A 19,512-nucleotide genomic window follows, 5' to 3' on the forward strand; every position below is an offset into this window, starting at 1 on the left:
GTGTCCCCGCGTGTGGCAGTCAAATCACTGGATCATTTTGGTGGTTTTGGGGAGCTGCAGGGACGGCGTGTGGTGAACAATCTCTCTGGAACTGCTGACTGCTCATGATGGAAAAGACACAGACGGGCTCATCTCGCACATATACACATGCACATTCAATTTTGAGAATGCATGTTATGACATGAACATTTGACAGGGTAAAGGTTGTTGTCATTGTGAACACACATAGTCTTTGGACGTTCTAGAAAGATGCTAGATTTACCTTGGTGTTAGCTTATGATTTACTCTGTTTGGCTGTTCAGTTGGTTTTTGATATTGTACTTTTGGGGTCACATTACTGATTTAATTGTAGTTAATTATGGGGCTTAGATAGACCACTGTTTTGTTGTTGTGTCCGTAGTGTTTTCACAGTGTTTTTTTTCTGAATGTTAAACAAAAGAAACAGAATCCCCAAGCCGACTAGGCGAAAAATCTGTCAATGTGCCCTTGAGCAAGGCACTCAACCCTAATGGTGTTAGAGTATGTGTGCATATGTGTGTGTGTCTCTTCAGTGTTGTTTTATCCTTTTTTTTAATCAGATTTTATTGTGTTACTTGTTGTGGAATAGAGTTCCATGTAGTCAAGACTCTATGTAGTACTGTGCATTTCCCAGAGTCTGTCCTGTACTTGGGGACTGTGAAGAGACCCCTGGTGGTATGTCTTGTGGGGTATGTATGAGTGTCTGAGCAGTGTGTTAGCTGTTTGAACAGACAGTTTGATGCTTTCAAAACGTCAATACTTCTCACAAATACAAGTAGTGTTGCATGTCAATCTCTCCTCTACTTTGAGCCGGGAGAGATTGACATGCATGTTATTGATATTGGCCATCTGTGTACATTTAAGGGCCAGATGTGCTGCTCTGTTCTGGGCTAACTGTAATTTGCCTTCGTCCTTCCTTTTGGCATTTTACCATATAACTGGGCAGTAGTCCAGGTGGGATAAAACTAAGGCCTGTAGGACTTGTTTTGTTGATTGCGATGTCAAGAAAGCAGAGCAGCGCTTTATCATGGACAGACCTCTCCCCATTTTAGCTACCGTTGCATCAGTATGTCAGTTTGCAATTTATGGTTACTCCAAGCAGTTTAGTCTCCTCAATTGCCTCCTTATTAATTTCAAGATTTAGATGAGATTTAGTGTTTAGTGAAGAATTTGTCACAAATACAATGTTTTTAGTTTTGATATATTTAGGACTAGCTTATTATAAACCACCTGTTCTAAAACTGACTGCATCTCCTTGTTAAGTGTTGCAGTGATTTCACTTGCGGTGGTAGCTGACGTGTATAATGTGGAGTCATCGGCATACATAGACACACAGGCTTTACTCGAGGGGCCAAGACTGCTATGTTGAAGTATGCCAAACTCTACCTGGTCTACGTTCCCCCTACAGAGTTCCATCTCACTTATGGGAACCAGCCATGCAGATATGATGTGTTGTAATCCCACAGGAACTAGCTTAGAGAAACACTTTTTCAGCTCAGCCATGGTCTGCATGCTAAGATGCCGGCGGGGTAGTCGGTGGGAAAGGAGGGTGCAGAGGGACAGCTTCCGAGGAAGAATTTTGAGCACTTAATTATGACACTTTATCATGTCAAAAAGCGATGACAGCAATTTGTAAGAATAGAGATTACGGAGAAGAAAGGTCTGTTCATAAATTTTAGGGTACAGAGATAAGTAAGGCTTTTCAGGAGTATATTACTGCAAAAGACTGTCATGTAGCCAGTGTCAGTTGTCCTGATCAGGTCACATCCAGGCTGTATCACAACCGGCCGTGATTGGGAGTCCCATAGGGTGGCGTACAATTGGCCCAGCGTCGTTCAGGTTTGGCCGGTGTAGGCCGTCATTGTAAATAAGAATTTGTTCTTAACTGACTTGCCTAGTTAAATAAAAGTTCAATAAGTATAGCTAGTAGGCTTGGGCGGTATACCGTATATAACGTATACCGGGGTATTTTAAAATGCCCACGGTATGATTTTCGAAACCTTCGATAATTGTTATTTTTAAATTAACACCTGCAGTCAACTTGTGCACTAGGTTAATAGATAAAGCATATTGCGTTCTTAATTTCATCTGTTGTATTATTTGTTCATTATGAAGCTGTTCCCTTAAGCAGCTGAGGAGCTGGGGTGTCTGTCCTTGCAGTTAGTTTATGTTCGCTTAGGCTTGTTATCATTTAGCTAGCATCCACAATGGGAATTCGCTAGTACTTTGTTTGCATTTGTTACCATAATTATTATTATTTAAAAAACATTACCCTTGGAAAAAAATTGTTCCCCCTTGTGTGCACTGCGGGTAATACCTTATACCCCGGGATGGTACAGGAACAGTATGAAGGCATGGAAATCTGGATATTTCCCAACCCTAATAGCTAGAGAGATAGGAATCGATTACCAGAGTCACGCTTGTTGTGGAGAAGAGAGGAATGGAGAAAAGAGAAAGAGAAGAAATACTCTGCAGCAAATTGCCTTGAAAAAGCAGCACCTCCTCCTAGCTTATCAGGAGCTGCATTCAAAAGACACACGGCGTGTTTGAGGATGATTGCTTTCATTTGCACAGGCCCCCTGTTTCATATGAATGAGGCTGCGTTTCGTCTGAGCCACCCTGTGACAGCCACTCCGTCGCAGGTTTATTTTCCCTCTAGCTTTCTGCAACTGGCTCGACACACAATGGAGACGAGGGAGCGGAACACTATAGCCTGCCTCTGAGGCCAGCTCCTCCCCTTTGACTGGCAAGCCGGCGTCTCAGAACTTGATAAGTACGGAGAATTGACCTCCTATTGATTGGGTTGATTGATAGGTATGTCGGCCTATGGCTCCATCTGGGAGATGATAAGGAGGAGTCTACCGTGCCCGGGGACTTTCCGCTCTCTTCTCGGTATTGGGAAAGCGTGTCCATAATCCAAGAAGTCTTCTGTGTCTGTGGGGAGGAGAACAGAAAGACGGTGGTCCATGTGAGACCCTAGATGCTGCCTTACGCACTGCAGAGCAGTTCACAACATGGACCCAACTCTGTCACTTTCAGAAAACCTGACAACACATATACATTTTCTCAAAGATCGAGAGAGAGAAAGAGAAAGAGAGGGAGTGAACGATAGAGAGAGGTGGTGTGATTGGATAAGAAACACCTTGGGCCACCTTTATCTGCAGAGGATTTAAGGTAATGGTGTCGTGGATAAATACTTGTGTACCCTACAAGCCAAATACAATTACTGCTATCGAAAACAGAATCTCCCGCCCCTATAAATCTCTACTGGGGGCCGCGGGGAATGGAGTAAGGGAGGGAGGAAGGGATGGAGGGAAGGGGGGAGAGATAAGCCTTTCAGTGTGAGCCAGGCGTCTAATCCTGTGATTTAAATGAGAGCAGTGCGGATGGCCAGATAAAGGACCCGGACTGCCATTGTCTCTTAGAGATACTGAGGGGAAATCTTCCAGAAGGAGGCTCCTATTTCCATTGGGCTAGGCAGTCAGCATCAAGGAGAGTGAAGAGAGGGGGGGGGGGGGGGGGTGGAGTTGGGAGGGGAGAGGGAGAGAGCGAGACGGCCCTCTGGGAGAGTCAGAGAGCCCTGTGCAAATGAATTCTGTCAGTGGTTCCACTCAGGGAGGAAATGTTAGGGGAAGAAACAGAGAATTTTAGATGTAGGCATATAGAATTAAGAGAGTGGTAATAGAGAGAGGAAGTGTGGGATGGTGAGCAGGACTGATAGAGAGTGAGAGATAAACACAGACCCACACACACACCACAGTCCAGGCATACGATTGCTTTCCATAGCAATCACAAGGGTGATTGGGTGAATGAATCATTATGGAAATGATATGCTTCCTGATTTGACAGTAACTGATGCAAATATAAACTGCATCATGCAATAAGTATAGAGGCATCCATAATGTCTTACTCCATCTTTCTTTTTGTTCTTTATCTTGAGAAAAAAAGAAGAAGAAACCTGCACATTGCTCTTGATAGTGTCACTGCTCTTTAAGAAGCTTTAAGTATCGGCCTCAAGGCCTTCGTCAGAGCTTTTGTGAGATTTTTTTCTTTGTTCTATATCTTGAAATGCTGTCAGTCTTCAGACAGTAACACCAATGAAAGGTGACATCTATGGAACTGATGCTATTTTAGTGCCTGGGAAGGATCTAGTGCAAATTTGACAATATCTGGGGCCTTATTTATAAACCTTGCGTAAGTACGAAATATATCCCAAAATATGCGTGCATCAATTTTCACGCAAACCTTCAGACCATGTGTATGCCCATCTGCTAGTGGTTGAAATATTGTATTTCAAGCTGGCAAGTAAGTATTTTGTGCAAATGGGGGATTTGACAAAAGGCTTATTCATACAAAAATGAAAACAGGATAACATATTTACAAGACTGCAACCTTTTGCCATTAGCAAGAAGAGTTCAAATCTATCTTATAATTAGACATAGGAATATTTTTCCTATTTGATTTTCATAGCCATTGCAGAATATATTCCTCACCTTTTCTGGCCATGATGGGTTCATGTTAGGGGAAGGAGCCACACAACAAATTACCATGTGCATCTCTCATTTAATTGGGCCTAGTAGCCTAGTCAAGAGATAGGCTATTTGAATTTCAAGTTTTGCAATATCGTAGGCCGGTATACAGTCGAATTTAACAGCTGATCTTTTACATTGAAGTATCTATCAAGTTTCAAGTTTTTATTGTACAGTGAAAAGTACAGTGAAATGCCTTTTTTGCTTGCTCTTTCCCAACAATGCAGTAATGAATATCAGTAGTACTATAAAAAAAAATAAAAAAAAGTCAAGTAGATATAAAATGTGTTTTTTTTAGTAGCCTGCCCTGCAATGTTTTAGAATTTGCGGTCAGTGACAGTCCATCATGTTTAGGTTGGGGGGGGAAAAGTCGTTAGAAAAAACATTGTTGAATTCAAACGTTCTGTTGACAGGTCCATGACAATATGCCGTTGTTTTCTCATTCAAAAACTGACACAGTCCTTTTCCAGATACAGCATACTGCTAAAGATTAAAACATTCTGCCAACAGAGTAAATAGACCGGTAGCTTATGTCAAATATTTGACAGTATGGGTAGGCTACAGTATTGCTGTGCGATAGGAGCGCGACATCATTGTCTATTTAATCTCAAGAGCCTATACCAAGGCAGGGTATATAAACCCAATAATCTATTGATAAACTAAATATTGAACAACAATTTGTCTTTTGCATGCCGTGGCATAATGCCAATAGTTCCAAATTGTACAGCAGATAAAGGGAGTTATTGGCACCATATTAGGTGAATGGAGGAGTTTTCAGGCAGAGTTTTAATGTCTCATTCACACGTGCACAGTTTTCGACAGGTCTGGTTTATAGCGGCAAACATGTATTTGAATGGCATACATTTTACGGCAAGTTTATAACATCTCAATATGTGTTTACTTGCGCAGACTTCAGAAATGGCGCGTGCAGAAATTGTGTGAAATTTATGCAACAGTTAGAAATAAGGCCCCTGTAGAGCAGCAAACATACTGCAGGCAGGGTAAAGAGCATGAAACACACACACAGACACACACGTGGACTCGTGCAGACACACACACTCACACACACAGCTACCTGCTGTCTCTCTATCTTTGCAGAAGGCTGAAATGAGGTCTCTCTTTAGGGGATAGAAAAGGAGGGAAGATACGTGGTAGGGGTTCTCACTTTGGGTGGGCCCTAAGGTACCCCTGTCTCTTTGGGGTCCTGGAATTTGGTTCCTACCTTGGTTCCTACCCTGTGGCAGCGTGTCTCCCCATAGGGGTTACTTGTCTCCCATCACGACTTGACTCTGGTGTGGAAACAGCAGGCGTTTCTACACCAACAGCATACCCATCCTAAAATTTCCAAAAGCATATTCAATCCTATTCCTTTGCCACCCCTACTGTTCCACCTCCATTTGCCCCCAAGGCCTTTCCCTGTTTCCCAGTATGGTGTGTAAAATGCACGCATGCACACGCGCACGCACATGCACACATACTAAACCTTCTTTGACTACTGAGGTGAACTGGTTTCTGGGGAAGAAAAAACAAATGCTGTCCAGTGAAAATTGCTATTATCACAGCTTTACTCCTATTTTCTGTTCTTAATGTTGGATTTGAAGAAAAAGACACAAACTGTTGCTAAGTCCACCTTAATGCCCATGAACTGTGTCCTAATAGTATAAAATGGTTGCATGTTGCATGTGCATTGGAAGGGTTGGTTAACTGTTATTTATTTAAGATACTTGAATACACTTCATCGCATGAGAAAAAAAATGCTGTTTTTTATGATGGCTCTAAATATCTTTGTCAATGTTTAAATTAATTGAATGCCAAAAATATAGTTGTTCTTCTGTCGCCTGTTAGTAAAAGCCTTGTGAAAACCAGCAGAGCAGCAAATGACCTCTATTTGTTAACACTTTACTCTTAACACTTCGCCTATCTCATAAACAAGACATCAATTCTAACCTGCAATTAAAGGTTTAAAAATTTTGAACTGCTTGTATGAAAATGAAAACAATAGTTTGAAGTGAGCATGTGTTTAAATTGTGTTAAAATGCCTGATGCCAAATGCAGACTGTTTTCTAAATGTTTTAAATGTTTTTAAACTTTAAACAGCGACAACCGATAATGAACGCCTTGAAATTGCCACTAAGAAATTCCCATTGAAATACGCCCGGCCAGTAGTGGACTGGCTACAAGAGAAAGGTAACCTTAACACAACTTCTAACTTTTAAATTCTCTTCAATTGAGCTCAACATTTAACTTTTTATTTTTGCATTTGCCTGCTGAACTGATACTTTGAATTTATTTTACTACTTTAAAATATGATTTTAGCATGAACTAATAACTTCCTAACCTCATTTTCTTTCTCAATTCGAATGCATTTGATTAGATTTTTTGGTAACCAAGTTAATTACCCAAGTAAAATCTCATGATAGTTCATAATTCATAATCATTCTACTCAGTTAAAGGGACTGCTATTGAAGATAATATTCCATCCTATCTTGTGTTCATATTACACATGAAAAGATCATTTCATATACTCTACATCTTGAATCCTTCTAAAATTAGCTTTACGATAAAACAGAGATAACAAAGCTCAAGTATCTCCTTAAAGTCCCTTTAACCCCCATTTAAACTTGAATGCAATTTCAAATGAAAGTAGTCACCTAATGCATGAATCAATATGCTGTTGTACATCTACAATGTTGAGTCAGTTAATAATCATTTGATGTACAATCATTTTTTCATTCATTTATTAATTCTGTAACCAGAATTCTATGTTGATGGCATTGGAGAATGATTGCATTAAACTGGGTAAACAATTTTCTAACAGCTCAACAGTTTACTCAATACTTGCTAAGTTGAATATTATGATTTTTTGTTGTTTTAGGTTTCAAATATACGCTTATTCAAGATGTTATTTCGGTGATATTACTTAGAATACTTAGATTTGACATGTGCTATAAATATCCATTTGGCAATCATTTTTCCCATTTGAAACTCGACAACCTCTTTTCGTGTACTGCTTTTCTCTTTCAGATTCCTGCCCTCCTGATGTATACCTTTTGGCCTTAGCCCTAGCTTTTTAGACATCAGTTCCTTTCTCTGCTTTCAGGCTTAAGCATTTGCCCAAGCCTATTAAACATTGTTTCCTACCTCTTCTTTCAGGCTTAAGCATTTGCCCAAGCCTATTAAACATTGTTTCCTACCTCTTCTTTCAGGCTTAAGCATTTGCCCTAGCCTTTTAAACATTCGTCCCTACCCCAGTCTTTGTCTTCTTAGCTATGGCATTAGCTCTAGCCTTATTAGATGCAGCTGATCAGAGGCTGCCCCAAAGGGCCAGTTTGAGGAGACAGACATAAAGCTTTGACCTTTTCTCCTCCTTTCAGTCCTCCTCTCTCCTCTCCTCCCTCAGCCTCAGATCACAACCCGTAATCTCGTAATTACGGCTAACAACATGATGACCTTTCTACAGTGAATCCATCCTGGGAGACATCACCCTTGTAGCCAGACGTGTTGACCCTGTATATTTGGGGTTAGCTCCCTGGGCCCAGGCTAGTTATAGCCTCTTCAGTTGACCTTTCTTTATAGTTTCACCGTAAAGGTTTTTACAACCGACCTCATAGTGACCTCGACAATATACTGTAAGGACCTTTTGATTGTCAAGGACTTATAAGTGTGACGTACACACACACACACACACACACACACACACACACACACACACACACACACACACACACACACACACACACACACAATGAGGTCATGGCAGACCAACATTTATCATATGAAGCCGGATCTTTGAGTCAACCAACATATCCTCCCATTTCAAGAACAGTTTGGATATTGAATTAAAAAAACAGACCTTATTTTCCTACTCCATCTCTTGTTGTTCCTTGATGTGAATGACCTCTGTCTGGTTCCATCCTTTAGGTCGGCAGCTAACAATATTCAACACCCAGGCCACAGTCACCATCGGTGGCAGCGACCGCAGTCGGCCCTTCCAGGGTCAGCTGTCCGGCCTCTACTACAACGGCCTCAAGGTCCTCAACATGGCTGCCGAGGGCAACCCCAACATCAAGATCAATGGCAGTGTCCGATTGGTAGGCGACGTGCCCTCTGTGGCCGGGTCGGCTCGCACCACCGCCCAGCCCCCCGAGATGTCCACCACCTTTATTGAGACCACCACCACCATGTCCACCACCACCACCCGCAAGCACCGCTCCTCTCCCACCATACAGGTAGGGCCTGGGGACGGGGAGGAGAGGAGAGGAGAGGAGAGGAGAGGGGTGATATCATTGGGTGGAGTTGGTGTATGATAGGGTGAGATAGATCTTGAGAGAGGAGGGTATGGTTAGAATTTTCATTGGTGCTGAGGGTTGCTGGGCGTTCCTTTGACAAACCAAGACACCCATGTAAGTGTTTCATGTATTAATGTGTATACCACCATTGGCATACACAAAATCTCAATGAACATGTCACAGGAGATATACAGATGATGTCATGCTAACCTGAGAATACATGCATACAGCCATATCAACAGCATAGAGATTTACCAGCCACATACCAACGTATACTATATGTGCTCCATACATGTCCCCTGAACAGCTGTGTGTGGAGGACCACGACAGCCCCATCTTCTCCCCAGAGACAGAGGCACGCTCAGAGACCCTGTGGTTTAGATGGAGAAATTAGCCCTAAGCCCTTCATCATCTCTACCTGCCTGTTTTACACTACAAATAACCACATAGCCCAAATACCATCTTTTTTACAAGATGTTTTTATATTTTTTTTATAGAAATGAGGCCAGGAAAGGGAAAACTCTTGAAAACCTACCTGTCTGTCGGGCCTATGGGTTCAAATACTATTTTTAATTATTCAGATACTTTATTTGTGCTTAATTGAGCTTGCCTGGTTTAATGGACTATTAGAATAGTCACAAAACAGAAAACCCCATCCATTTGACACTCCAGGCAGGCAAACACTCAATGATTCTGAAAGATTTCAAATAGTGTTAGATTAGATGATTAGATTAGATACGTTTATTAGTCACATGCACAGGGTCGCAGATGTAATTGCAGGGCACAGTGAAATTCATATGTTCCGAGCTCCAAGAGTGCAGGTCGAAAAAAAGAGAAGTGAAGTATTTGAACCGAGGTCTGTGTCTGTTCGTTCTGTTTCTGGGAAACAGAGAGAGAGTTATTGTCACACTTACCCTGGTGTGTTCAGGTGCGCTAGGTGTTTTTCATATTATGCAAACCATTGTGTACAAAGCCCTGCATGCTTTCTAGCACAGCCAGCCACTGTATCAGGTGTCAGTTGGGATGGTTTGTTTAGGCCCAGGTGTGGTTATGGGTGCTTTGATTTACAGGTAAGTGGGGCATTTTCTTTGAATGACTATATTTTGTATACCAGACTTTCCCCATTCATTATCTACTGGACATCTATCAAATATTATATTAATATTACACATGAAAATATTAAATATTCATTTATAATGCACAAAAATATAAATGCAGCATGCAACAATTTCAATTATTTTACTGAGTTACAGTTCATATAAAGAAATCATTCAATTCAAATAAATTAATTTGGCCCTAATCAGTGGATTTCACAACTGGGCAGGGGCACAGCCATGGATGGGTCTGGGAGGGCAAAGGCCCACCCACTGGGGAACCAGACCCAGCCAATAAGAATGAGTTTTTCCCCACAAAAGGGCTTTATTACAGACAGAAATACACCTCAACTGTCCTGGTCTGGTCTCAGACGAGCCCGCCGGTTGGACGTACTGCCAAATTCTCTAAAACAACGTTTTATGGTAGAGAAATGAACATTCAATTTTCTAGCAACGGTACAGGTAGACATTCCTGCAGTCAGAATGCCAATTACACGCATTGTGGCATTGTGTTGTGTGACAAACATTTTAGAGTGGCCTTTTATTGTCCCCAGCACATGGTGCACATGTGTAATGATCATGCTGTTTAATCAGCTTCTTGAAATGCCACACCTGTCTGGTGGATGAATTATCTTGGCAAAGGAGAAATGCTCACTAACAGGGATAGAAACAAATTTGTACACAAACTCAGAGAGAAATAAGCTTTTATGGAACATTTCTGGGATATTTTATTTCAGCTCATGAAACATGGGACCAACACTTTACAGGTTGTGTTTATATTTTTGTTCAGTATATTAATATATTCTCTATTTATATTATAATAACAAAATGGGAGGATAGATTGGACATACGGTGCATTAGGAAAGTATTCAAATCTCTTGACTCTTTCCACATTTTGTTACGTTACAGCCTTATTTAAAAATGTATTTTAAAAATTCCCCTTATCAATCTACACACAATAACCCATAATGACAAAGCAAAAATAATTGTTTTTAAGTTTTGGATAATTTCTGAAAGAAAAAAAGTAGTATTCAGACCCTTTACTTGGTACTTTGTTGAAGCACCTTTGACAGCGATTACAGCATCTAGTCTTCTTGGGTAGGACGCGACAACCTTGGCACACCTGTATTTGGTGAGTTTCACCCATTCTTCTCTGCAGATCCTCTCAATCTATGTCATGTTGGATGGGGAGCATTGCTGCAAAGCTATTTTCAGGTCTCTCTGGAGATGTTTGATCTGATTCAAGTCCGGGCTCTGGCTCGGCCACTCAAGGACATTCAGAGACTTGTCCCGAAGCCACTTCTGCGTTGTATTTCCTGTGTGCTTAGGGTTGTCGTCCTGTTGGAAAGTGAACCTTCGCCCCAGTCTGAGGTCCTGAGAGCTCTGGAGCAGGTTTTCATCAAGGAAATCTGTACTTTGCTCCATTGATCTTTACCTCGATCCCGACTAGTCTCCCAGTCCCTGAAAAACATCCCCACAACATGATGCTGCCACCACCATGCATCACCGTAGGGATGGTGCCAGGTTTCCTCCAGACGTGACACTTCAGGCCAAAGAGTGCAATCTTTGTTTCATCAGCCCCGAGAATAATGTTTCTCATGGTCTGAGAGTCTTTTGGTGCTTTTTGGCTAACTCCAAGCTGGCTGTCATGTGCCTTTTATTAAGGAGTGGTTTTCGTCTGGCCACTCTAACATAAAGGCCTGATTTGTGGAGTGCTGCAGAGATGGTTGTCCTTCTGGAAGGTTCTCCCATCTCCACAGAGGAACTCTGAACCATCGGGTTATTGTTCATCTGCCTGACCAAGGCCCTTCTCCCGCTATTGTTTAGTTTGGCCGGGCAGCCAGCTCTGAGTCATGGTGGTTCCAAACATCTTCCATTTAAGAATGATGGAGGCCACTGTGTTCTTGGAGACCTTCAATGCTGTAGAATTGTTTTGGTACCCTTCCCCAGATGTATGCCTCGACACAATCCTGTCTCAGAGCTCTACAAACAATTCCTTCGAACTCATGGCTTGGTTTTTTCTCTGACATGCATTGTCAACTGTGGGACATTATATAGACAGGTGTGCCTTTCCAAATCATGTCCAAACTATTGAATTTACTACAGGTGGACTCCAAACATCTCAAGCATGATCAATGGAAACAGGATGCACCAGAGCTCAATTTTGAGTCTCATAGCAAAGGGTCTTAAAACTTAAACGTAAATAAGGTATTTCTATTTTTTATTTTCAATAAATTTGTTAACATTCCTAAAAAACATTTGTGTCTTAGTATACTGTATGTGTCCCCTCCAAAAACTCTAAAAGCATCTTCATTACAACTGACCTCCATCTCTCTCTCTCTCTCTCTCTCTCTCTCTCTCTCTCTCTCTGTCTCTCTCTCTCTCTCTCTCTCTCTCTCTCTCTCTCTCTCTCTCTCTCTCTCTCTCTCTCTCTCTCTCTCTCTCTCTCTCTCTCTCTCTCTCTCTCTCTCTCTCTCTCTCTCTCTCTCTCTCTCTCTCTCTCTCTCTCTCTCTCTCTCTCTCTCTCTCTCTCTCTCTCTCTCTCTCTCTCTCTCTCTCTCTCTCTCTCTCTCTCTCTCTCTCTCTCTCTCTCTCTCTCTCTCTCTGGCCATCTAAATCAAAATGCTTTACAAACACTTTTCAGCTTGGAGCCAATAAAAGTCTGTGGCTGAGTAAAAACATAATCACGATGACCATTTCATAGGTGCCCCGGAGAACAAATGGACCTGGCTAGTGGTCATGATATTAAAGCCATAACTCTCCACAGAGAGACTTTGACATACAGTATGGAGGGGCTAATGTTGAATGACGCGAGCTCAGCTTTAGCTAGCGCCACAAGCCTTTCTCGGCGCAGAGCACAGCTACTGTAGAGCAGTACACTGTTCCTAGAAAGGCTGTGAATTGTTTAACTACACCCTGATGTTTTACCCATGTTAAGTTTATAAGTTTAAACTACCGATGCCTGCAACACCCTTGCTATGAGGTGAATGAAATCTAGAACTATACTGAACAGAAATATAAACACAAGTTCATATAAGGAAATCAGTCAATTGAAATAAATACATTTGGTCCTAATCTATGGATTTCACATGACTGGGCAGGGGCGCAGCCATGGGGTGGACCTGGGTGGTCATAGGCCCACTCACTTGGGAGCCAGGCCCTGCCAATCAGAATGAGGTTTTCCCCACAAATGGGATCATAACAGACAGAAATACTCCTCAGTTTCATCAGCTGTCCGGGTGGCTGGTCTCAGCTGATCCCACAGGTGAAGAAGCCGGATGTAAGGTCGTTGGCTAGCATGGTTACACGTGGACTGCGGTTGTGAGGCTGGTTGATGTACTGCCTAATTCTCTAAAATGACGCTGGAGGAGGCTTATGGTAGAGAAATTAACATTACATTCTCTGGAAACAGCTCTGGTGGACATTCCTGCAGTCAGCATGCCAATTGCACGCTCCCTCAAAAATTGAGACATCTGTGGCATTGTGTGGTGTGACAAAAATGCACATTTTAGAGTGGCCTTTTATTGCCCCCAGCACAAGGTGCACCTGTGTAATGATCCGCTTCTTGAAATGCCACACCTGTCAGATGGATGGATTATTTTGACAAAGAGAAATGCTCACTAACAGGGATGTAAACAAATGTGTGCACAACATTTTAGATAAATAAGCTTTTTGTGCATGTGGAACATTTCTGGGAAATTTTATTTCAGCTCATGAAACATGGGACCAACACTTTGCATGTTGCGTTTATATTTTTGTTCAGTATACATAGACCTAGATAGACTTATTGCTGGGAACTGAATTCTTTACAATTACAACATTTTGTAATGAAACAAGGCAGGATTGGTCACATTGTAATTGGCTAGTGTTTTATTAGTACTCCTCTCAGAAGGGTGTGGGAGTATCCTCTTTACCTGTGAAAGGAACACAGAGCTGATCTTACCGTAACTCAGTCAAGCATCACAAACCTAACCCTGTTTTCTCTGGATGGACTGCAGGCAAATTATATGCAAAACACAAGAGTACATCAAAAGAGCAGAAAAGAAAACAGACAAAGGAACGATGAGAGAGAGTCTCAGGTTTCATGTTTTATTAGCCATATGTACGGGATATGCATGGTATACATCAGCCAACAAAATGCTTACTTGCAGGTTCCTTCTCGACAAACAATAAGAAATAATAAAACATAAGAATATGAACATAAAGTAAATGGCTCAATAGAATATAATGAACATTTTAGCATAAATATAATACAGCAAGGCACAATTTAGTCCAATATTTACACGTGTATTGGAGAAGAAGGGGATGGGGGGCAAGTGTATAAATTGAGCAGTAAAATAAGCGTCTGGTAGCAGCAGTTGTGATGTGTGTATAGCATGTATGTACACGGAGTATACCAAACATTAGGAACACCTTCCTAATATTGAGTTGCAACCCCCCCCCTCCCTTTGTCCTCAGAACAGCCTTAATTCGTTGGGTCATGGACTCTAGAAGGTGTTGAAAGCGTGTTGACTCCAATGCTTCCTACAGTTGTGTCAAGTTGGCTGGATGTCCTTTGGGTGGTGGACCATTCTTGATACACACAGGAACGTGAAAAACCCAGCAGCATTGTAGTTCTTGACACAATGTGGTGCATCCGGCACCTACTACCATACCCCATTCAAAGGCCCACATATGGCATACATACACAATCCATGTCTCAAGGCTTAAAAATCCTTCTTTAATCCTCCGCTTCATCTACACTGATTGAAGTGGATTTAACAAGGGATATCAATAAGGGATCAAAGCTTTCACCTGTATTTACCTGGTCAGTCTATGTCATGGAAAGAGCATGCGTTCTTAATGTTTTGTCAGTGTATGTATGTGTGGGTGTGTGAATGAGTGAGTGCATGCGTGCTAAGGTGCCAAGAAACAGAGCAGCTGGTTAGTCCAGTTCAAGTGTTCAGCAGTCTGATGGCTTGTAGATACAGTGCCTTGCGAAAGTTTTCGGCCCCCTTGAACTTTGCGACCTTTTGCCACATTTCAGGCTTCAAACATAAAGATATAAAACTGTATTTTTTGTGAAGAATCAACAAGAAGTGGGACACAATCATGAAGTGGAACGACATTTATTGGATATTTCAAACTTTTTTAACAAATCAAAAACTGAAAAATTGGGCGTGCAAAATTATTCAGCCCCTTTACTTTCAGTGCAGCAAACTCTCTCCAGAAGTTCAGTGAGGATCTCTGAATAATCCAATGTTGACCTAAATGACTAATGATGATAAATACAATCCACCTGTGTGTAATCAAGTCTCCGTATAAATGCACCTGCACTGTGATAGTCTCAGAGGTCCGTTAAAAGCGCAGAGAGCATCATGAGGAACAAGGAACACACCAGGCAGGTCCGAGATACTGTTGTGAAGAAGTTTAAAGCCGGATTTGGATGCAAAAAGATTTCCCAAGCTTTAAACATCCCAAGGAGCACTGTGCAAGCGATAATATTGAAATGGAAGGAGTATCAGACCACTGCAAATCTACCAAGACCTGGCAGTCCCTCTAAACTTTCAGCTCATACAAGGAGAAGACTGATCAGCGATGCAGCCAAGAGGCCCATGATCACTCTGGATGAACTGCAGAGATCTACAGCTGAGGTGGGAGACTCTGTCCATAGGACAACAATCAGTCGTATATTGCACAAATCTGGCCTTTATGGAAGAGTGGCAAGAAGAAAGCCATTTCTTAAAGATATCCATAAAAGTGTTGTTTAAAGTTTGCCACAAGCCACCTGGGAGACACACCAAACATGTGGAAGAAGGTGCTCTGGTCAGATGAAACCAAAATTGAACTTTTTGGCAACAATGCAAAACGTTATGTTTGGCGTAAAAGCAACACAGCTCATCACCCTGAACATACCATCCCCACTGTCAAACATGGTGGTGGCAGCATCATGGTTTGGGCCTACTTTTCTTCAGCAGGGACAGGGAAGATGGTTAAAATTGATGGGAAGATGGATGGAGCCAAATACAGGACCATTCTGGAAGAAAACCTGATGGAGTTTGCAAAAGACCTGAGACTGGGACGGAGATTTGTCTTCCAACAAGACAATGATCCAAAACATAAAGCAAAATCTACAATGGAAGGGTTCAAAAATAAACATATCCAGGTGTTAGACTGGCCAAGTCAAAGTCCAGACCTGAATCCAATCGAGAATCTGTGGAAAGAACTGATAACTGCTGTTCACAAATGCTCTCCATCCAACCTCACTGAGCTCGAGCTGTTTTGCAAGGAGGAATGGGAAAAAATGTCAGTCTCTCGATGTGCAAAACTGATAGAGACATACCCCAAGCGACTTACAGCTGTAATCGCAGCAAAAGGTGGCGCTACAAAGTATTAACTTAAGGGGGCTGAATAATTTTGCACGCCCAATTTTTCCGTTTTTGATTTGTTAAAAAAGTTTGAAATATCCAATAAATGTCGTTCCACTTCATGATCGTGTCCCACTTGTTGTTGATTCTTCACAAAAGAATACAGTTTTATATCTTTATGTTTGAAGCCTGAAATGTGGCAAAAGGTCGCAAAGTTCAAGGGGGCCGAATACTTTCGCAAGGCACTGTAGAAACTGTCTCTGAGGCTGTTGGTAACAGACCTCATGCTCCAATACCGTCTGCCCAACAGTAAGGCAGAGAACAGTTCGTGGCTGGGATGTGAGGGGTCCTTGATGATGCTGCGTGCCTTCCTCAGGTAGATATCCTGGATGGGTGGGAACACAACATGTACTGGTCCGCCTTCACTACCCTGCGGTTGTGGACGGTGCAATGCCTGTACCAGGCCGCAACCAGTCAAAATGCTCTCGATGGTGCAGCGGTAGTATTTGGAGAGGACCCGTGACTCTCTCTACAGCAGTCCCATTGATGTGGTTTGGGGCATGTTCACTCCTCTGCTTCCTGAAATCAACTCCTTTGTTTTGCTAATGTTGAGGGAGAGGTTGTTGTCATGACACCACAATGCCAGTTCACTTACCTCCTCCCTTACTCTTCGTTGTTGGTTATCAGGCCTACAACCATAGTGTCGTCAACATAACTTGATGATGGAGTTGGTGTCGTGCAAAGCCACGCAGTCGTGGCTTAACGGAGTACAGCAGAGGACTGAAGACACACCCCTGGGGGGCCCCTGTGTTAAGAGTCAGTGTGGAGGAGGTGTTGTTGCCAATCCTCACAACCTGTGGTCTGGTCATCAGGAATTCCAAGATCCAGTTGCAGAGGGTGGAACATTACCTTAAAATACACATCTTAACATCTACATTCATAGCTAGTGTTCTTGTCAGACCATTACTTAAACTTCCTCATGAACTGTAGCTTCTTCCGTTTCTCTTAGAACAATTCGTTCCACTTATATAGATCCCGATGACATTTTATTTAATCTTTCATTTCTATATGGATGGGAGGTTTAGAAAGCTGTGGTCCTTGTCACATGCGACGCAAGTCTGAGTTGTCGAGCATCAATTCAAGTTTGAGTCTGTATTGTCTTTTTGCATCTCTAAAGGATTTGCGGAGCTCGTAGAGAGAGCGATAGAGACAGATTAGAAATGGGAGATTTGAGAGGCTTGTGAATGCTCAATAGCAGGTACTCTATCAAATTAAAAATGTCAAAGGGGGCCAATAGAAGGAAGTGATTTTTATTTATTTTTCTAATTTAATGGAGGATGAATTTCCTGTGGAGGTCAATCTGAAGCAGGTGATAAATAACAGCCCAGAAAGGAAGTGACACGGACAGGAGAGCCGTGTTTATCACATCCTCTTCCACTTTCTTTCTCTCTCTGGCTGACCAGGCATTTGTTATCTCACCAATAAAACCCAGGGGAGAGAGAGAGAGAGGGAGAGAGAGAGAGAGAGAGAGAGAGAGAGAGAGAGAGAGAGAGACCATAGAAGATAACTTGTGGTCAGTGGGTTGAGTGGCCCTCAATCAATGTACTCATACACTCCCCATCTCACTACTCATGTCTGTAGAAGGCATGTGTATCAGTATAGCAGTACTACAAAACTGTAAGCCTATGGTATACCTCTGTGTGGGGTTAGTTAGTGGTGTGTGTGTAGTGGAACTGGCAGGGGGATTCTCATTAAAGTAGGTCTCAACAGTAGGCTAGGCCAACAAGCTGCTACTACACACACACCACACACAGTCATGTTTGCTTTCGCTCGTCTTAATTTGAGCAAACAGGATGGGTAAACAAGCTGTCCGTCACAGTTTGCAGGTAATCTAATTGTGCTCCTCAGTGTCTGAAGTGGCATTTCTGGGGGAGAGTGTGTGTGTCTATTTACACAGTGCGGTCCGGAATTATTGATCCCCTGATGAAGATGAGAAAAAAATACTGTATAATTAAATAATACAAATGCTGATCGATATTGTAAAAAATTATATACTTTTTTACTAATACAATTGCTCAGAGTAGGAGAATTTGTTTGACAAGTAATGTTTTTTAACTCGCAAAAAGATAGGGGTCAAAATTATTGCCTCCCCTGTTTTCAATACTCTTGCACCCTCCCTTTGCGACACTAAGCCTTTTTTGGAGAACACATTGGGGGGGATCTTAGACCAGTCCTCCATACAGAATATTTCCAGATCCTTGATATCCTTCATCTGTGCTTCTGGAGACTGAGATGGTCATTGCAAAATGTTGATTTTTGTGGACAATTAACCTGTTCTTTTGGGATTTTGATGTGTGCTTGGGGTTATTGTCTTGGCAGAGGCAACCTAGTCTGAGTACCAGTATTTTTAACTAACATTCCAGTCCTTATCACTCCTTTCACTTGCCAAAAAAACTGGCCTTTCAGCACTCTCAATGTTCAATATGCAGCCAGATTTACGGTACAGTTGCTGGTTGGTAGTTGGAAACAATAAGACTTTTTTCAATGACAACATAATGGAACATGGGTGCGCGCAAATACGCCATATAGAATTTGAATTTTATGAACAACAATAAACAATACCGTTACGACATGCTGCAGTCATTCCTTTGAGAAGGCAGTGTCAATGCAAGATCATGTTGTTCAAAGTGGCTAGAGAGGGGTCCGTAATGAGAAAAAGAAATAACGATACGGAAAATATATTAGGCCACAAGATTCAATTGAACTACATTTGCTTCAGTTGCATCCCATTAATGAGAGGAAACAAACGCAAAACTGGCACCTGTCGTCCGTCCTCCGCACTTGCTACTCATCATGACTTCCTTACATTTTTACAATTTTGTTATGCTCATTTCATCATTATTTCATTATTTGTCCCTCCTCTCTTATTAATATGGAGGCCAGACAGGATACTTTAGGATACTTTCTGAATGGACATTCGTTTTTCCCAAACTGCCCCCTGTAATTCTTAATTCTTTTTTTTATTCAATTGAGTCTATGACGGAAGCTTGTTTAAAAAAAATTCTAGGTGTGAAGATAGTGTTTCATGTCTGTACGATAAATGGCTACACTGATCACTGGTGCTTGGCTGCCAAATGTAGCTTATAGTTGTCCACATAGGCCTAATATTTAAATTGAGAGAACGTGATTATTATAATCATTATTTTAGCGATCCACGTTAGACGTCCCTCCCAAT

The 19,512-nt window shown here is 41.9% G+C and overlaps 1 protein-coding gene across 23 annotated transcripts in view; it reads left to right on the top strand.

Annotated features, from left to right (window-relative positions):
- Positions 1-19,512, top strand: part of nrxn3a (neurexin 3a) — a 426,603-nt gene that overhangs the window by 354,953 nt on the left and 52,138 nt on the right. For all 23 annotated transcript variants that reach the window (XR_004210558.1, XR_004210560.1, XR_004210563.1 and 20 more), the window contains 2 exons: positions 6,645-6,734; positions 8,469-8,776. Coding sequence is in view for 16 of the 23 variants with exons in the window: in XM_031828538.1 (XP_031684398.1) it covers positions 6,645-6,734; positions 8,469-8,776 (398 nt within the window). In the remaining 7 variants the exon portion in view is untranslated. The remainder of the gene's footprint in view (positions 1-6,644; positions 6,735-8,468; positions 8,777-19,512) is intronic.

Source organism: Oncorhynchus kisutch, linkage group LG7, assembly GCF_002021735.2.
Source record: "Oncorhynchus kisutch isolate 150728-3 linkage group LG7, Okis_V2, whole genome shotgun sequence".
Taxonomy (NCBI): Eukaryota; Metazoa; Chordata; class Actinopteri; order Salmoniformes; family Salmonidae; genus Oncorhynchus; species Oncorhynchus kisutch.